Source organism: Sinohyriopsis cumingii, chromosome 14 (assembly GCF_028554795.1).
Source record: "Sinohyriopsis cumingii isolate HCF-2022 chromosome 14, ASM2855479v2, whole genome shotgun sequence".
In the NCBI taxonomy this organism is placed as follows: Eukaryota; Metazoa; Mollusca; class Bivalvia; order Unionida; family Unionidae; genus Sinohyriopsis; species Sinohyriopsis cumingii.
The window spans coordinates 71,737,845-71,758,529 of NC_142974.1; the positions used below are offsets into that span (position 1 = coordinate 71,737,845).

The following is a 20,685-nucleotide window of genomic DNA, read 5'->3' on the forward strand; positions in this document are numbered from 1 at the left end:
GTTCTGATATTTTTTGTGTTAAGACAATATTAGCTTATATTTGAAGCAGGATAAAATAATGATAAAACCACAGACAAATGAAGATGTTCATTTGGGGTGGTAGGGGTGATGGATGGTACAATGGCCAGAACTGTGACTTGCCTTAAAAACTTTACAAGTTGTTTTAGAAAATTATGTGGGGGTTGTCTTATTCTTCTAACAGAAAACAATCACCTCTGTAGAAGATACATGTAAAAATGTATACTAATCTTTTGAACTAATACATTAATTTCATATCCAAATGTATCAAGCACTTTTAGTACTGTATTGTAGCAGTAATAATACAAACAAATTAATCTGGTTACTGGTAGTGGTAGCAATGTTATTTATATTCAATATATTATATTTTTATAACTGCTACCAAAGGAGTTTGATGTTTTATCAGTAAGGTACCATACAATCAGTCATCTTATCTGTACTATATATATATATATATATATATATATATATATATATATATATATATATTGCTTTATGTATGGATGAATATGGTTTCAAATAATAAAAAAATGCAGTTTCCAGTTTGATATATGTCAAAATAAAGCATCTCATAATTGAATGGAGGTGATCTTATGTTTACATACAGAAAATATATTTCCTACTCTTAGAATCTCTTTTCTTATATAATGAAATAAGTTCATATTTTTTGCAGCATATATTCTTTGTATGTGATGTCCTTGTTTCAAGTCATTGCCTCTTTCTGTTGTATTGGAACTGGAAATTTAAAATGAAATTGGAGATTTGACATACTTGTCACAGACAACTAGTGACAATACTTGCTGGCTATTGCATAATCATGCATGCCATACCTAGATAAGAATTCTGTATAATTTGACTATTTACCTTACTTCTTGTTATATATATATATATATATATATATATATATATATATATATATATATATATATATATATATATATATATATATATATATATATAATTCAACTGCCACTGTGAACTGCAGATTAACAGTAAAGTTTAATTACATAGGGTTGAGTGAATAAACAGAATCCTCATCTCAGTAATGTACTCTCTCTCTCTCTCTTCAATAAAGAAATGAAAGTATGGCCTCTAGGTGCTATTATCTGCACTTTGCTCAAACCTTATGAGGTTTTTACTGCTACAAAAAGCAGAATTTGCACTGCACTCTAAAATAATAAATATGCTCTAAAATGATAATTGTATAGAATTTGTTATATTTAATTTGTTTTGTGTTTCTTGCAGGCCAGCTCTCTTCCAAATGTTAATACCCTGACATCAGGTGATGTAATTTAATTCGAATGATATTTGAAATAAGACACCCAAACATGCTGTAAAGTGGTATAACCTCTTGTTGCTAGGGTCAGGGGAGTAGTCCCGTTGTAAAAAATTGTTGTGTCATAATGCCATCTGTTGTCATAATGAGGCATTATTTTATGCTTACCTCCTTGATTCTAACCTGCAATGTGCTTGAAGCTACATTATAGGCATGATTTTGGAAGGTGCAATTTGTGAAACTTGTGATATAGCAAGTTTATAAATGTAATGTTAAAACTTGTAATAACTGACAAACTATAGAATTAATTCAGTTGTTTTTAAATTGCAAGATACAAGGATGCAGAGTGAAAGTAGATCTAGGTACTTTCAAGCAGCCATTTACAGCTTGCATCAATGAAGAATAGAAAATTCATGACTAGAATTATGAATGTAGCACTTGCTAGCAGCTATTGACAATATTGCAGAAGGAAAGTAGCACTTGCAAAGTGCCACGTACAATCTGCATCAATGAAGAATGCAGTATACATTTATAGAATTATTTAAGTAGCAATTGCAAGGAGCCATTTACAATGGATCATCAAGGAAGATTAGAAAATACATGCATAGAATTATGGCGGTGATCCCCTTCCATACTTTTCGAGGGGAGAATTTTATTCTTAATTAAGCATTTGTTTATACAGCAGCCATACAGACTATTAGGGGCATGGTAAACTCTGATTAAATAGTAAAACTGTCACAAACTGAGAATTTCCATTAACGAGTAGTTACAACGTAGAAGCTCAAATTGACCCCAGATTTAGCGTCATTTGCACGTGTTGCTAACATGTTATTTGAATCCTGAGCATGATACGCACTTGAGGCTGCTTAGTGTTTTAGGGATCATTTGCTGAGATAACACGATTGTGTGGTCTGAACTTAACTGAGTAACAATTGATGCCGATACAAGGATGCCAGTCGTCGACTGTTAAAGGTTGGGTCACTTAAGTGACATCAGTGAAAAAATTTAAAATTTACTTATACAACAGGACTGTATCATGCACAACAAATATGGTTGATCTAGCTCTGAAATACAAAGAATTATATCTAGCAGTATCTGAGACAGCTAACACGTGACTTGTTGCATTGTTTCTACTGCAGACTGAGAGGTGGAACAGCCGCCAGAATATAATCAAATTTCATATCTACTCTGAAACATTTATTGAGAATGTCACTTGATGGGTCCAATGTTGAGAATTTTGATTTCAGGAAGGCATTTAAGAAATTGTCTGGGGAAAAAATGTGGCCGATACTGATGAAGTTTCAGTGACATTGTTCACAAAGACTAAGCAGTACCTTGTATTACAAGTTATAAAGAAAGTTTCTTATTCATTCTTCTTTTTCATATGCTATGCATTGAACATCACGTGTATATAATGGTATTGTTATATTTATTATTAATTAATCTTGTGCTTTGGAAAGTAATAAAAGCATTTAAAAATTACTTTATTGTCAAGTTTATATAGATCTAAAATAGGGACGATATAATATTACGCATATATTTTAAAATAATAGAACAAGAACAAACTTAAAGACCTAATAATGTTCAAATGTTTGCACAGTGGGCTGAAAATCTGCCGGGTGTGAAGCACGCTTGGCTGGTCCGTTGATGCACAAAGACTCATTTTAGTATCCACGTCCACGAATTAGGGTAGTACCAATATTAACGGTGACGGGTCAGAAAGGTCCAGTACCAAAACGGCCTGGGTTAAAAAGACTCAGTCCAGACGGGCCAGTAACGGGCCAGAAAGGCGCAGTACCAAAACGATCCGGATTAAAAAGGCCCGGTCCAGAAAGGCCAATAACGGGTCAGAAAGGACCTAGACGGAAAAGGCCCGGGTTAAAAAGGACCGTTTACAAGAATGATTAAGGATAATAATAATAATAATAATAATAATAATAATAATAATAAAAGATATTTAAGATATTTAAAAGATATTTAAATATTTATGTTGCATATATAAACAAGTAAAACTATAGTTGATTAATTTCTCATACAATTCAAGGTGGTTATTCAAGAGATGCTGCTGACAATTAGTAACACTATTTTGTTCATGATGAGCGTTTATCGAGGCAAATTTTGTATTAACTAAATAAATCCTTAATCGTTTACAACAGGTTCCAGTGACCATAAGTGTATCCGATCAAGACCAAGATGAGCCAGAAGACCCGCCTTTTTTGAAGTTAAGTGTAAGTGTTTAAAATTCATAAGGCGATACGAGGATTTTTGTTTGTAAGGCAATGAATTAAACCAGTCAGTTTTCGACTGCCTTAATATTTATATTTCCAGAAGTCACAATTTGCCGTTTTACATATGATGAAACTAAATGAAAAATCATTATCTGGTGCGAAGAAAAATTGAAAATGTAATTTTTTTTATTGTTTCATTTATTTCATAGATCCATAGTATAGGCAATTTGTCTACTGATATTCCGGTGGCCGAGTTGACGGAAATTGAAATGGATCCATATGGGGCGATTACGATTCCCGACATCACCGATGCAGACACTTCTTTCGATATAAGTGACAGAAACATTGATCCAGTGAATATTATTGAAGAAGAGTACGTATACACAAGTAATAATAGTAATATTTGCAAAGAGTCTGAGACACGTTATTATAAACATGATTTTGAACTCCTTGGTAATCATATACAAACATAAAACATGTGCAACCGCAATACTTCCGTTCATCATAAATGCTTAAAATTTGTATGATTGCTTGCATAACATTGTTTATTTCAGGTCAGTGCACGATGTTTTGACTGAGACGATAGTCGAATACCGTGGTATAACGTATTCAATCCTAGAGGGATCTTCACAGAAACATACCAGACCAGACTATTGGTGTCCAGACTTGGATATTTATATGGGGTAAAGGTGTGTGAAAATGTGTCGATATTAACAGTATTTACATCATTTATTGTAAACGTAGACAAATACATATGATTTATTTTCAATTCTGACAATTCAATTTCTTCAAAATCCTGGACAAACATGTTTATTTATATCGACAAACAAATTCCACATGATAATTTCGATTTAGTTTGTTACTATGGATGTGAACTTGTGTACATCAGGTTAGATTACTGCAGTATTTAGATTGAATTTATCCTTATTTAGAATCAAAATACATACTTCTCGAATGTCCCCTAATTGATTGTATAATTTATAACACTGAATACTGTTGTTTCTAGGAAATTAATCACATATCAATTACAAATGACATGTATATATCAAATGCGTAGTAAAATACATCTTTCTCGACCTTAATTTGTTACAATAAAATTGGTGTGTGTGTGTGTGTGTGTGTTATCAAATCTTTAATTGTATTAAATTTCCTCATTGGCCAAGACTGTTCAAGGACATACATAATGCATTTCTGTTCTTGCAGCGAGATAACGTAAATTCTACTTTGTGGCGTTGCATTTCTAGAAGTGTCAACATGAAGTGCAAAGTGACAATACGCCAGCAAGGGAACTTATTTGTTCAAAGCTATGCTCAGCACACGCACACCGCTATCCATGACATTCAACTAAAGCCACAGGTGTACGCCAAGGTAAATTTTTGTCAGCATAGCATGTTAAATTGTCAGCTAATTGTACCTTTTGTACATAATCAACGCAATATAAGTATTATAAGAACAAAAATTACATGTAACTATAATTATTTAAATATTCAATCCTAACACAGTGGTGATACTAAAGGCAATATTCGTTAAATGTTTTTTTAATATGCTTTTCATAATTTTAGTGGATTCCGTGGTAAAGGCAATAAATTTTCATACATGTTTAGTGCTTAATTATACGCTTATGATTACCTCCTTTGACATAACAAGATTTTCTCCTTATCAAAGGTGAGACGTGCTGCTAGAGAGCAGATATTCACACTAGACGTTGAAGATTGCAGAAGACGCTATTCTGGAGAGTTCTGGACCAGATACAGTCTCTCTCCTAAAGAAGACGCTTTTGAAAAGAGTTGCCAATAGAACCAGAGCGAAACTACGTCCAGAAAAGACAAGAACGTTGGACTTTGTAGTTTATATAGAAATCAGACAAATCTACAGTTCGATATTAATTGACTATAAAATTTAAACTAATTTATTTTTTCTTTTTTATAATGTTTGCTCATTATTCTTAATATCTGCTCTCAATTATACTTTGAAGTTAAAATATATTATATATAGTTTGTAGTTAAATATTGATAGTTTAAAGTGTGAATATTTTAAGACATGAATGATATTGACAACAATTATATATTTGTTCTGAATTTTACAGTTGAATGAGGACTTCATCAACGCTCCTGACTTCTTGGTGGCAGACATCAGAATGGATAGATAGCGACACTTCTTGCTGGCAACTGAATATCTGTTAGGAGTTTTGCGAGAAGCAAAACGGTGGTATATGGATGGAACATTTAAGGTAAATCATTATGTTGTATTCATTATTGTATGCTGTTCGACTGCCAGCTATTGCTGAGCTGCAGATATTGTCTGTTTTAAATTTATAATAGCACGCAATAATAACCTTCATGTCCAATTGTTTAATAAATGTGATTATAACTTCCAGGTCGTTGGTGAGCCTTTCCGACAACAGGGTCAACTCATGTCCATCCATGCTTTCATCGAAAGAAATGGCGCACAGCATGTGTTCGGTTTAATGAGCCGGAAGACGAAGTCAGACTATCAGGCTGTAAGCCATTATGTTAAAGCTTTCTTTCTCTCTGCCTGTTACAAAAATTACTGACATTTCCAGCATGTTTATTGGATAGATATAGGATAGATAGAAGAAACAGTAACAAAATGAATACACCATGTGATGAGACTATGTCGTGATATCTCAAAAATGAAACATATGTCTCTTGAATGTTCTACAGTGTTTCCAGCATTTGTATTTCTTTCCAAGAATTAAATGATGAGTCATTTTTGAATGTTAGGTAAATGACGTTATGTAATCGCTGTGGAATTGATTATGGTAACAGCACTACGAATACTGACCTCATTTCGATTCTTTGGATTACAGGTGTTTCGTTCTCTGCAGTCAAGGTTGGGACATGTATCATTAGAAGGATTCGTACTGGACTTCGAAAAAGGTAAGCTGTTTACTAATAACATTAATGTATATTTGAAATTGAACATTACTCAACAACGCTAACAGTGCATGTCTGGAAAAATTAATGACATCGTGCAATATCATGAGGACACCGTATTACCTTTCACATGGAATTGCTTCATACACAAACAATATCATATCGGGAATTTTATTTGCATATGCATATTTTCAGCTGCATTGCTCACCATCAGAGAGGCCTTTCCCGGCGTCGAACTTAAGGGCTGTGCCTTCCACTGGTCCCAGGCCGTGTGGCGATACGTGCAGTCTGTTGGATTGGCTGAAACGTACAATGCGACGAGAAGGCCTTCACTCCTTCGTTCGTCAAGTGCTGGCCCTTCAGTTCCTGCCCAGCGCGCACATACATCAAGCCGTGCAGATGCTGCAAATGAAGGCTACAACAAATGCTACACGGACCCTTATCGGGTACCTTCGCAGGCAGTGGATGGATAATCCAGTGTTTCCAGTTGAGGCCTGGTTTGTATACCGCCAGAAAGTACGAACAAACAACGACGTTGAAGGTAAGCACAGCAAAAATAAAGCATATCAGTATAAAGACATTAGTCTGTTAATATGCATGACATAATTATCCGTATCATATTAATATGTATACATGTTGATATATAAAAACGTATTACGTATACAATTCAATTGTTCGTTATCTGTTTTACATTTTCAGGCATGCACCATCGTATAAATTCAAGGGCAGTACACATGTTACTAGGCTTCTCCCAGTTAGTGCCACTACTGCGGAGGGAGGCCGATCTCATGCGCTTGGCCGTCCAGTGTAACTACCTAGGACGTGAGAGACGAAGCTACAGATTTGAAAAATCATTAAATACACTTTGGAACCAGTACATGCAGCACAAGATAAAAACCTCTAAGTTTTTGAGCTCCGTCGGTGAGAGGTATGGTCTCAGAGTGTAAGTATAAATAATCACGTAATTGAGTCGCAATTAAACTGACCTTGAGTTAAATTTATCGAGTTGTGAGTATTAAAATCGTTAAGTCTTTATTCTGCCAAAAGACATGATTAAACTACGTCGTTGATGAAATGTGACCTGTTAATTGCGATTTGCAATGCTAGTCGCATGAGGATAAAAATCTAACAACCCACACTTTTAAATGATATTGAGAAAAAATTAAAAAAAGTAAATGCAAATGTCGTCATTTGAGATTTGTGAAGTCATGTGACTATTAATACAAATGACGAGTACTGGGTCACGTTTCATCTACGCCATAGTGTCACCCGATTAACGACATAATGATTATAATACTTGCCATTTCTGAGGAAATAAATAATTTTCCTATCGATTTCATGCCGATATGAGTCGATATAACAAAGTTTAAATTTCTAGGCCCACTGGTAAGCGACTACCATTCCACATATATTCATGGTAAAACTCTTTTGTTACAAGACAAGATTCATATTATTTGCGTTTATTTCTTTCATACTGTAATAGGAAGTTTGAATTTTTATTTTGTACATTAAAATGACTTTATATGCCAATTAGGAATATAATCAAACTTGCTTCGTGTGATACATTTTGTGGTTTTGTGCATGATCATCGTTTCTGACTTTGATGTTTTTCGAGAGACTAGCAAGAGAACATTTTTAGATTTAGAAAATGCATGTTTTATAATCTAAAATGTTCTTTAATTCTATTCAGTAATGGTCATATGTGAACGTTGAGAAAGTAATTTGATCCTGGAAAAACCCGGGAAATGACATGGAAATTTATCTTTAGAAAAGCTGAATAACCGTGAACAACATTACTATATCCCTCTGTTATTCTAGAATTGAATCCTATATTGTCATATTAACGTCGGCAGCCACTGTAGTGCAAATTTGTTAAGTTTTTAAGTGATTATCTACGTATGCATGTTTTTATAGTTCGATGATTATTTATTGCTGTTATTGTAGAATTATTTAATATATGTTGCTGTTAAATTTATTTGACAGCCATTATGAGCAATATTGTTGTAGCATTTGATATTAGATATTAATATTCATGTATTATCGATAATGATTGTTATTATTGACATATTAATAAATCTGAAATGGCATTAGCGTTTGTCTTTTTTGTACTTGTACTAGTTAGATATGATATCTTTTCTTCTTTGTCTCTTTCTAACCTATCATCAAAATTATGTTGTAAATATTTTTATATATAAATAACCTCTTAAATCTTTTCCAATTGTGACTTGACTTTGATTGCAACCACAACGCAAAAACGGTGCCTACTAGGCACAGAATATAACAAATGTCTATTGAAAGCATAAATTATAATCAACGCAGATAAAATACGCATACACGTATTAGCGATATTGAATGTATATGAAACAGGAACAGTCAATAGTCTTCGCAAATTAAAATATTCATCCATCCATCATAAACGAAATCGCCATTACTTAGTTACGGCATTAGCATGACAAAGTTGACATGCACAAACAACACGTGGGTACCACTAACTCGTATTCAGTCTTCATATGATATGACAATGATATTATTGATTCGCTTTACATACAATGTTTTCTAAGACAATTATTATTTGCCTTATTTGTTCATTTTACATAGCACATGTAGTAGCGTGTCGCAATTATTTTCATGATCACTGGACGTACGATTGTGACATACGGCACAATGTTTCTCTACTGCACATATTTATAGACATTTACCAGTAAAACAAGGATTTTATATTTTATGTTTTAGTTACTTTTATTAGATACGATACTAGTAGCTGGTAATTAATATATAAATGGACCTTTTTGGATCGGGCCTTTTCGGACCGGTCCTTTTAAGCACTGATCGTGGGACTGTTTGGTACATGTCCGTTTTGACCCGTAACCACATTAACAAAATATTTGAACCAGACATCGAATGCGGTTTGCGGGATGAAGTTTAGGTTCTGACAATCGGCCAGTAAAACGTTAGTGTTACAGTCAAGATCGCCCAGCCCAAACTCATAAATATTAATACGTACTCCATCTCCCTGTCCCTGTAGACCTACCGCCACTCCAGGTCCTCTAGTGCCGGCCTAATTTTGATACTATGACTGGACGAAGTATTCATTTGAAGACGTATAGTGGGGATAAACCATTCAAATGTGAAGTTTGTGAGAAAACATTTAGTAGTAGTTGGATTTTGAAGCGTCACACGATGATACATGCTGTAGATAAACCATTCAAATGTGAAGTTTGCGATAAAATGTTCAAAAGGCTTAGCCATTTGAAGGTCCATGTGATAACTCATACGGGAGATAAGCCATTCAAATGTGAAGTTTGTGATAAAATGTTTTCGCGCCTTGATCATTTGAAGGACCACATGATGATTCATACTGGAGTTAAACCATTCAAATGTGAAGTTTGTGATAAAATGTTCAGGAACCGTAACGAATTGAAGGTCCACATGGTGATTCATACTGGAGATAAGCCATTCAAATGTGAAATTTGTGACAAAATGTTTCCAATCAATAGTTATTTGAAGTCCCACATGAGGATGCATACTGGAGGTAAAACAGTCAAATGTGAAGTTTGTAATAAAATGTTCAGTTGCCTTAGCCATTTGAAGTGGCACATGATGATACATACTGGAGATAAGCCATTCAAATGTGAAGTTTGTGATAAAAGGTTTAGGCGCCTTGAACATTTGAAGACTCACATGTTGATTCATACTGGAGACAAACCATTCAAATGTGAAGTTTGTGACAAAATGTTTGGACTAAGTAGTTCTTTGAAGGTCCACATGAGAATACATACTGGAGATCAGCCTTTCAAATGTGAAGTTTGTGATCAAATGTTTAGGCGCCTTGAACATTTGAAGACTCACTTGTTGATTCATACTGGAGACAAACCATTCAAATGTGAAGTTTGTGACAAAATGTTTGCACTAAGTAGTTATTTGAAGAAACACATGAGGATACATACAGGAGATAAATCATTCAAATGTGAAGTGTGTGATAAAATGTTCAGACAGAGTTCTAGTTTGAAGACACACATGAGGATACATACTGGAGATAAACCATCCAAATGAAAAATTTGTGGTAAAACGTGGTTAGAACCCCCATCCCTTGATTCGAGGACGGATACTCCAAATTTTCTTTGTAACAAGCCCCTGTGCAGTACAGCAGGGTGGTCCTTTACTTTCAACCGCAGTTTTGACGCATTTAAATATTTACCTTCACCGTTTAAAAAATCTATTTCTTAGTGATATCTTTCATTACTTTGGAAACATTAGTTATTTTACTAAGGATCAGAAATGACAATGATATATTCGTACTCTTCTTAATGAGTTTTCATCAGACAAACCCTGGCTGTAAGGATTTTATTGTATATCACCCATTTTGACTCACCTCACAGACGTCTGTCTTTCCTGTGATACTACTGTACATAAGCTCCTATGAAAATAAAATATTTCAGAGCAACATCAATAGCACATTAAAAAAAGTTTATAGGTAAAATTGACAGTACAAAAATTAAGCAATCCTTAAAGGTGTTCTTATTGTTATCATGATCTTCATTTTGGGACATAATTTGCTACAAAATCTGAAAAAATCAAACTGGAAAATCTTGATCGTATCATGATAAAAATGCTTATTTGCAATTAGAAAGATTAGATTTAGTGTACAATTGTTTTCCAATACTTAATTTGCATTGGTAATATACAGAACCCCCAAAATCAGCTTTAAGACTGGTTTGCATCCATTAAAACTTTTGTCTCTAAAAGTGGAAATAATCAGAGGCAAAAGATTTTACAGGAGACTAATTTTATTTATTGTAATTCTTAATTTGGTTCAAGAATTTTAAAAATATAAATATAGCACTCTTGGGTTCTAATTATTCAGCTGCTCATTGTCATATTAAAAATTAAAAAAATGCTTTAAAAAATATTTGAAATATGAATGTAGTGATGCATGCTTCTGACTTATTAATTGTGCTGCTTTTTGCAATATGAATGTAGTTTAGTGAACTATCCATGAGCAAAGAAAGAGACAGAGAGAGAAAATGCACCAAAACTGTATATTTTATTAAGTCATTGTAATTGTATAGACGTATCTTGGGTTGATGAGTGTGTTTTGGGATAGTCTTCAGCAAGTATCAACAAAAGAATAAATTCTACTGATCATACTTGATATTTATACAGCGTAGAATTTTGCATATCTCTGTCTTTTTATTTGGTTTTATTCTATTTTATTGCCCACACGTATCCTGGGTAGTTGAGGGTGTTTTGGGACAGCCTTTTTTTGTTTTAGGGTAATCATAGGGTCTTTGATTTGGTGATAAATATCAATATGGGAGAAAAAAACAATGCAGGAATTTACTGATCACTATCCTTTTTAAGGTCTGATTCAATATAATTGTATACATGTATCCTGGGTAGGTGAGTGTGTTTTCACACAGTCTTGAGCTAGCCCCATTACTTTCAGGGTGACCGAAAAATTAAACTTTTGGTTGTCTAATTCATGCATAATGTAAAGCGGGGAGGGTATGAATGTTTTCTGGTGGTGACTTTTGCTGTGTCCCACTTAATTTTGGCTTTTCGTTATCTACGGGTTGACCATCCTCGATGTTATTACCCTGTTCGAGTAAATATGAAGTGGTGAAACTTATAGGTGAAATAGATAGAGATCTGAGCAGATATATAGAACAAAAATAGCTGATCTGTTCACTGACAGATTTAGTTCATCATAGGGTCAAGTGAACAATTGAAGTCAACGGCTTGTACAATTGGATAACCTGCTAGTCCCCAGCTTCTTCTGCTTCGACTGTAGTTGTTCAGAACCTTGGATCTCAGGATGATACTTTCTACCATCCATCTCTGGATACTCTCAGAATACGTTTAGAAATTAATACCAGGCAGGATTGCATCACAGGATTATATGTCTCACTGCACTTCTCTCTATCCTTCTCAGTATACGTCTCAGGGTAACATCACATCATTCGTCCCAGGAGCTATTTTCTCCCTTTTAAATAAATACAAATAGAGACAACCTTAATTTCCTGTTATTTATGATACAGGGGATTTTAAATTATTCTCCCTCATTATCAGATTTTTCTATCAGTGCTAGACAGATGCTAAGGCTGTCAATTGACTGCATATGTTGTATAATGACCCTAGTTAGTCAAATGGCTAATTCATTACGCCTTGACCTTAATGCACCCTACGCAAGGCTTGGCGTTCTGAGCCAGCCTCAATTTACACAGCAAATAAATGGAATACATTATTACATCAATTACTATATCATTTCAGTCAATCACACTTACTCTTAATCATATGTGAAATCTTCTAAATTTAGTGAATTCACATGGATTCTCATAATCATATTAACTAATGTAATGCATTAAATTCTTAGAACCTAATTCTTAATCATACGTGAAATCTTCTAAATTCGGTGAACATTAATATATGACTTTCTATGCATAAACTCAACAGTTATATTTCATAAAGCAAATTATTATACAAATGTAGGAAAAAGGATTCATGTTAATACAAGTAAATAAATTCATCAAAGCAGTATATAAGGCATCAACAAATTATATGGAATTGTCACACCACCTTTGCTTTCAGCGTTCCTCCTTCTAATAGCCAAAATTATTTTGTCGGTCCCTTTCGACAACAGTCCCATTTTACGAGGAATTTCTTGCAAATCCCCCAGAGCCTACTCTAATTTCTCTTCCAGAAAAGCTTAGACTGATTAAAATTTCGATGTAGGTGATATTGAAACCTATGAAATTTTGTGTGGGAAACACGCCACCTTATTTAACATAACCAATCATAATCAAATATCACTGCCGCCCTTTTCTTCAGAGATGCCAAATTCGGGGTCAGCTTGACCTGTTAGTTTGAGTAACAGTGTTTCTGCGATTTCTCAATTTTGACAACTTTACCATGAAAATGAAGTTTACAGTGTCCCTAATAGTCTGTTTTGCTGCTGTATAAACAAATGCTTAATTAGGAACCAAATTCTCCCTCTAAAGGACATCACCAAACATGGTCGTATGGCGATATGATACGCGCATGCCTCCATAGATCTAATTAATGGTTCTCAACTAATGTATTCTTGTTAGATTGCCAGAAATTTGCCCCATCACACATAAGTTGTTGGAAATAATCAAACATAAAATTTGCAGGACTGATTTGGGGTGGCAAACAAGTGTTAAAACATTGCCTAAACTTTTAGAACAGTTTTTGCTTTAATATTCTTCAAAGGAATAGGCTTTGGAAATCTTGAGGATGCACACATTATGGTCAAAAAGTTGCTTGACCTGGTATTAAGTAAATAACCAACAGTCTGCCATTTTTCTGCTAAATAGCTTGTCAAATGGTCAAATGCAGGAATAAGTTGCAGATGTGCCTTAGATATATTCTTTTTGGGATTTCATACCATATGACAAGTGTGAAGATCTATAGTACTTATAAACGTCACTTTTAATTTTTGGTAAATAAAAAATGATTCAAGATCTTGTGATAAGTCTTATTGACACCAAAATGACCAGCTTAAGGAGTTTTATGGGTTAGACTATGCATTTCCTGTCTATATGACTTGGGAACAACAATTTGATTGCTCACTGACCACTCATCACCTGCAGGTACAAGAGGTGTCTACATTTTCTCATAATTAACCCATTTTTCACAAAGTAACAAACTGGTACTTGTGTGGCTTTAATTTTTAAAACCCAGTCTTGTGTCTTCTCTGAGGAATAATAGCACTTGGGGGCCTATAACTCATTAAAATGGCTTGCATGCTTATAAAGTAGCTGTTACTTTCTGCTCAGATATCTTACAAATCTGCAGTCAGAAAATGGCCCATGGTTTCTATTATTCTGTGAGGAAATTAACTTATGAATTTCTCTCTCTCTCTCTCTCTCTGACTCTCTCTCTCTCTCTCTCTCTCTCTCTCTCTGCTGGTGATTAAGACATATCAGTTATGGAATTTACCTTATCCATTGTTCCAAGGCACATACATTAGGAATAAGAGGCCAATTTTAAAATTTCATCTCAGGTTCATAAATATAATAGTTTTGTGAAGGTCAAAGTATCAGAAATAAAAAAAAATAGCAAATAAAATATAATCTTGTCATGGCATTTTGCTCATAGCAAGTGCAAACAACCTGTTTTTATTGCCCACAAAATAAATTTATCAAAAAGTGTGCATTTTTCTACAGTATATTTATTGAATACAGATCCAGTAATGGAATGTTTTTGTGGATTAATTCTTGAGACAGACACTAGGGAATATAACCTGACTGTTCTTGAGTCATAATTTACAAATGTATGTGGTACACAAAAGGTAATGTGTCTTGGCCAATCTAGAATTTAGTTTTAATTCCTCAGAATTTGCAATGATGAGTGTGTATGTCCAATCCAAAAGCCAGAATGTGTGAAAAGTTTGTTTTCCTTCATGTTTTATTCATGTGAAAGTGAAAAAGAAAAGGGATTGGCAAATGAAAATATAACAACCATGTAACAATACAATCCAGGTATTTGTTCAGTATAATTGCCTACCTGTATGGTAACTTTTGTTTCAGACTAATTCTTCTAACAATATTGATTTTATGAATGCTGGTTTAAATTAAACTTTTTTTTCTCTTACATTTCCTATGAAAAGTTAAACATAGGACTGTATATTTCTTTTATTTATTTTGCCTTATTACATAGTTGTATTGTTCTGATATTTTTTGTGTTAAGACAATATTAGCTTATATTTGAAGCAGGATAAAATAATGATAAAACCACAGACAAATGAAGATGTTCATTTGGGGTGGTAGGGGTGATGGATGGTACAATGGCCAGAACTGTGACTTGCCTTAAAAACTTTACAAGTTGTTTTAGAAAATTATGTGGGGGTTGTCTTATTCTTCTAACAGAAAACAATCACCTCTGTAGAAGATACATGTAAAAATGTATACTAATCTTTTGAACTAATACATTAATTTCATATCCAAATGTATCAAGCACTTTTAGTACCGTATTGTAGCAGTAATAATACAAACAAATTGAGCTGGTTACTGGTAGTGGTAGCAATGTTATTTATATTCAATATATTATATTTTTATAACTGCTACCAAAGGAGTTTGATGTTTTATCAGTAAGGTACCATACAATCAGTCATCTTATCTGTACTATATATATATATATATATATATATATATATATATATATATATATATATATATATATATATATATATATATATATATTGCTTTATGTATGGATGAATATGGTTTCAAATAATAAAAAAATGCAGTTTCCAGTTTGATATATGTCAAAATAAAGCATCTCATAATTGAATGGAGGTGATCTTATGTTTACATACAGAAAATATATTTCCTACTCTTAGAATCTCTTTTCTTATATAATGAAATAAGTTCATATTTTTTGCAGCATATATTCTTTGTATGTGATGTCCTTGTTTCAAGTCATTGCCTCTTTCTGTTGTATTGGAACTGGAAATTTAAAATGAAATTGGAGATTTGACATACTTGTCACAGACAACTAGTGACAATACTTGCTGGCTATTGCATAATCATGCATGCCATACCTTGATAAGAATTCTGTATAATTTGACTATTTACCTTACTTCTTGTTATATATATATATATATATATATATATATATATATATATATATATATATATATATATATATATATATAATTCAACTGCCACTGTGAACTGCAGATTAACAGTAAAGTTTAATTACATAGGGTTGAGTGAATAAACAGAATCCTCATCTCAGTAATGTACTCTCTTTCTCTCTTCAATAAAGAAATGAAAGTATGGCCTCTAGGTGCTATTATCTGCACTTTGCTCAAACCTTATGAGGTTTTTACTGCTACAAAAAGCAGAATTTGCACTGCACTCTAAAATAATAAATATGCTCTAAAATGATAATTGTATAGAATTTGTTATATTTAATTTGTTTTGTGCTTCTTGCAGGCCAGCTCTCTTCCAAATGTTAATACCCTGACATCAGGTGATGTAATTTAATTCGAATGATATTTGAAATAAGACACCCAAACATGCCATAAAGTGGTATAGCCTCTTGTTGCTAGGGTCAGGGGAGTAGTCCCATTGTAAAAAATTGTTGTGTCATAATGCCATCTGTTGTCATAATGAGGCATTATTTTATGCTTACCTCCTTGATTCTAACCTGCAATGTGCTTGAAGCTACATTATAGGCATGATTTTGGAAGGTGCAATTTGTGAAACTTGTGATATAGCAAGTTTATAAATGTAATGTTAAAACTTGTAATAACTGACAAACTATAGAATTAATTCAGTTGTTTTTAAATTGCAAGATACAAGGATGCAGAGTGAAAGTAGATCTAGGTACTTTCAAGCAGCCATTTACAGCTTGCATCAATGAAGAATAGAAAATTCATGACTAGAATTATGAATGTAGCACTTGCTAGCAGCTATTGACAATATTGCAGAAGGAAAGTAGCACTTGCAAAGTGCCACGTACAATCTGCATCAATGAAGAATGCAGTATACATTTATAGAATTATTTAAGTAGCAATTGCAAGGAGCCATTTACAATGGATCATCAAGGAAGATTAGAAAATACATGCATAGAATTATGGCGGTGATCCCCTTCCATACTTTTCGAGGGGAGAATTTTATTCTTAATTAAGCATTTGTTTATACAGCAGCCATACAGACTATTAGGGGCATGGTAAACTCTGATTAAATAGTAAAACTGTCACAAACTGAGAATTTCCATTAACGAGTAGTTACAACGTAGAAGCTCAAATTGACCCCAGATTTAGCGTCATTTGCACGTGTTGCTAACATGTTATTTGAATCCTGAGCATGATACGCACTTGAGGCTGCTTAGTGTTTTAGGGATCATTTGCTGAGATAACACGATTGTGTGGTCTGAACTTAACTGAGTAACAATTGATGCCGATACAAGGATGCCAGTCGTCGACTGTTAAAGGTTGGGTCACTTAAGTGACATCAGTGAAAAAATTTAAAATTTACTTATACAACAGGACTGTATCATGCACAACAAATATGGTTGATCTAGCTCTGAAATACAAAGAATTATATCTAGCAGTATCTGAGACAGCTAACACGTGACTTGTTGCATTGTTTCTACTGCAGACTGAGAGGTGGAACAGCCGCCAGAATATAATCAAATTTCATATCTACTCTGAAACATTTATTGAGAATGTCACTTGATGGGTCCAATGTTGAGAATTTTGATTTCAGGAAGGCATTTAAGAAATTGTCTGGGGAAAAAATGTGGCCGATACTGATGAAGTTTCAGTGACATTGTTCACAAAGACTAAGCAGTACCTTGTATTACAAGTTATAAAGAAAGTTTCTTATTCATTCTTCTTTTTCATATGCTATGCATTGAACATCACGTGTATATAATGGTATTGTTATATTTATTATTAATTAATCTTGTGCTTTGGAAAGTAATAAAAGCATTTAAAAATTACTTTATTGTCAAGTTTATATAGATCTAAAATAGGGACGATATAATATTACGCATATATTTTAAAATAATAGAACAAGAACAAACTTAAAGACCTAATAATGTTCAAATGTTTGCACAGTGGGCTGAAAATCTGCCGGGTGTGAAGCACGCTTGGCTGGTCCGTTGATGCACAAAGACTCATTTTAGTATCCACGTCCACGAATTAGGGTAGTACCAATATTAACGGTGACGGGTCAGAAAGGTCCAGTACCAAAACGGCCTGGGTTAAAAAGACTCAGTCCAGACGGGCCAGTAACGGGCCAGAAAGGCGCAGTACCAAAACGATCCGGATTAAAAAGGCCCGGTCCAGAAAGGCCAATAACGGGTCAGAAAGGACCTAGACGGAAAAGGCCCGGGTTAAAAAGGACCGTTTACAAGAATGATTAATGATAATAATAATAATAATAATAATAATAATAAAAGATATTTAAGATATTTAAAAGATATTTAAATATTTATGTTGCATATATAAACAAGTAAAACTATAGTTGATTAATTTCTCATACAATTCAAGGTGGTTATTCAAGAGATGCTGCTGACAATTAGTAACACTATTTTGTTCATGATGAGCGTTTATCGAGGCAAATTTTGTATTAACTAAATAAATCCTTAATCGTTTACAACAGGTTCCAGTGACCATAAGTGTATCCGATCAAGACCAAGATGAGCCAGAAGACCCGCCTTTTTTGAAGTTAAGTGTAAGTGTTTAAAATTCATAAGGCGATACGAGGATTTTTGTTTGTAAGGCAATGAATTAAACCAGTCAGTTTTCGACTGCCTTAATATTTATATTTCCAGAAGTCACAATTTGCCGTTTTACATATGATGAAACTAAATGAAAAATCATTATCTGGTGCGAAGAAAAATTGAAAATGTAATTTTTTTTATTGTTTCATTTATTTCATAGATCCATAGTATAGGCAATTTGTCGACTGATATTCCGGTGGCCGAGTTGACGGAAATTGAAATGGATCCATATGGGGCGATTACGATTCCCGACATCACCGATGCAGACACTTCTTTCGATATAAGTGACAGAAACATTGATCCAGTGAATATTATTGAAGAAGAGTACGTATACACAAGTAATAATAGTAATATTTGCAAAGAGTCTGAGACACGTTATTATAAACATGATTTTGAACTCCTTGGTAATCATATACAAACATAAAACATGTGCAACCGCAATACTTCCGTTCATCATAAATGCTTAAAATTTGTATGATTGCTTGCATAACATTGTTTATTTCAGGTCAGTGCACGATGTTTTGACTGAGACGATAGTCGAATACCGTGGTATAACGTATTCAATCCTAGAGGGATCTTCACAGAAACATACCAGACCAGACTATTGGTGTCCAGACTTGGATATTTATATGGGGTAAAGGTGTGTGAAAATGTGTCGATATTAACAGTATTTACATCATTTATTGTAAACGTAGACAAATGCATATGATTTATTTTCAATTCTGACAATTCAATTTCTTCAAAATCCTGGACAAACATGTTTATTTATATCGACAAACAAATTCCACATGATAATTTCGATTTAGTTTGTTACTATGGATGTGAACTTGTGTACATCAGGTTAGATTACTGCAGTATTTAGATTGAATTTATCCTTATTTAGAATCAAAATACATACTTCTCGAATGTCCCCTAATTGATTGTATAATTTATAACACTGAATACTGTTGTTTCTAGGAAATTAATCACATATCAATTACAAATGACATGTATATATCAAATGCGTAGTAAAATACATCTTTCTCGACCTTAATTTGTTACAATAAAATTGGTGTGTGTGTGTGTGTGTGTGTGTGTGTGTTATCAAATCTTTAATTGTATTAAATTTCCTCATTGGCCAAGACTGTTCAAGGACATACATAATGCATTTCTGTTCTTGCAGCGAGATAACGTAAATTCTACTTTGTGGCGTTGCATTTCTAGAAGTGTCAACATGAAGTGCAAAGTGACAATACGCCAGCAAGGGAACTTATTTGTTCAAAGCTATGCTCAGCACACGCACACCGCTATCCATGACATTCAGCTAAAGCCACAGGTGTACGCCAAGGTAAATTTTTGTCAGCATAGCATGTTAAATTGTCAGCTAATTGTACCTTTTGTACATAATCAACGCAATATAAGTATTATAAGAACAAAAATTACATGTAACTATAATTATTTAAATATTCAATCCTAACACAGTGGTGATACTAAAGGCAATATTCGTTAAATGTTTTTTTAATATGCTTTTCATAATTTTAGTGGATTCCGTGGTAAAGGCAATAAATTTTCATACATGTTTAGTGCTTAATTATACGCTTATGATTACCTCCTTTGACATAACAAGATTTTCTCCTTATCAAAGGTGAGACGTGCTGCTAGAGAGCAGATATTCACACTAGACGTTGAAGATTGCAGAAGACGCTATTCTGGAGAGTTCTGGACCAGATACAGTCTCTCTCCTAAAGAAGACGCTTTTGAAAAGAGTTGCCAATAGAACCAGAGCGAAACTACGTCCAGAAAAGACAAGAACGTTGGACTTTGTAGTTTATATAGAAATCAGACAAATCTACAGTTCGATATTAATTGACTATAAAATTTAAACTAATTTATTTTTTCTTTTTTATAATGTTTGCTCATTATTCTTAATATCTGCTCTCAATTATACTTTGAAGTTAAAATATATTATATATAGTTTGTAGTTAAATATTGATAGTTTAAAGTGTGAATATTTTAAGACATGAATGAT

At 33.5% G+C, this 20,685-nt stretch overlaps 1 protein-coding gene across 1 annotated transcript; it reads left to right on the forward strand.

Annotated features, from left to right (window-relative positions):
* The first annotated feature begins 1,412 nt into the window (after nt 1–1,412).
* On the forward strand, nt 1,413–20,676 carry LOC149784124 (uncharacterized). The gene is made up of 14 exons (XM_089932218.1): nt 1,413–3,522; nt 3,732–3,895; nt 4,077–4,211; nt 4,726–4,890; nt 5,188–5,752; nt 5,900–6,022; nt 6,353–6,422; nt 6,615–6,960; nt 7,119–7,362; nt 18,557–18,628; nt 18,838–19,001; nt 19,183–19,317; nt 19,840–20,004; nt 20,302–20,676. Exons 5-8 carry the CDS (start codon nt 5,735–5,737, stop codon nt 6,890–6,892), a joined length of 489 nt encoding a protein of 162 aa, XP_089788344.1. The 5' UTR covers nt 1,413–3,522; nt 3,732–3,895; nt 4,077–4,211; nt 4,726–4,890; nt 5,188–5,734; the 3' UTR covers nt 6,893–6,960; nt 7,119–7,362; nt 18,557–18,628; nt 18,838–19,001; nt 19,183–19,317; nt 19,840–20,004; nt 20,302–20,676.
* Nucleotides 20,677–20,685: the final 9 nt, after the last annotated feature.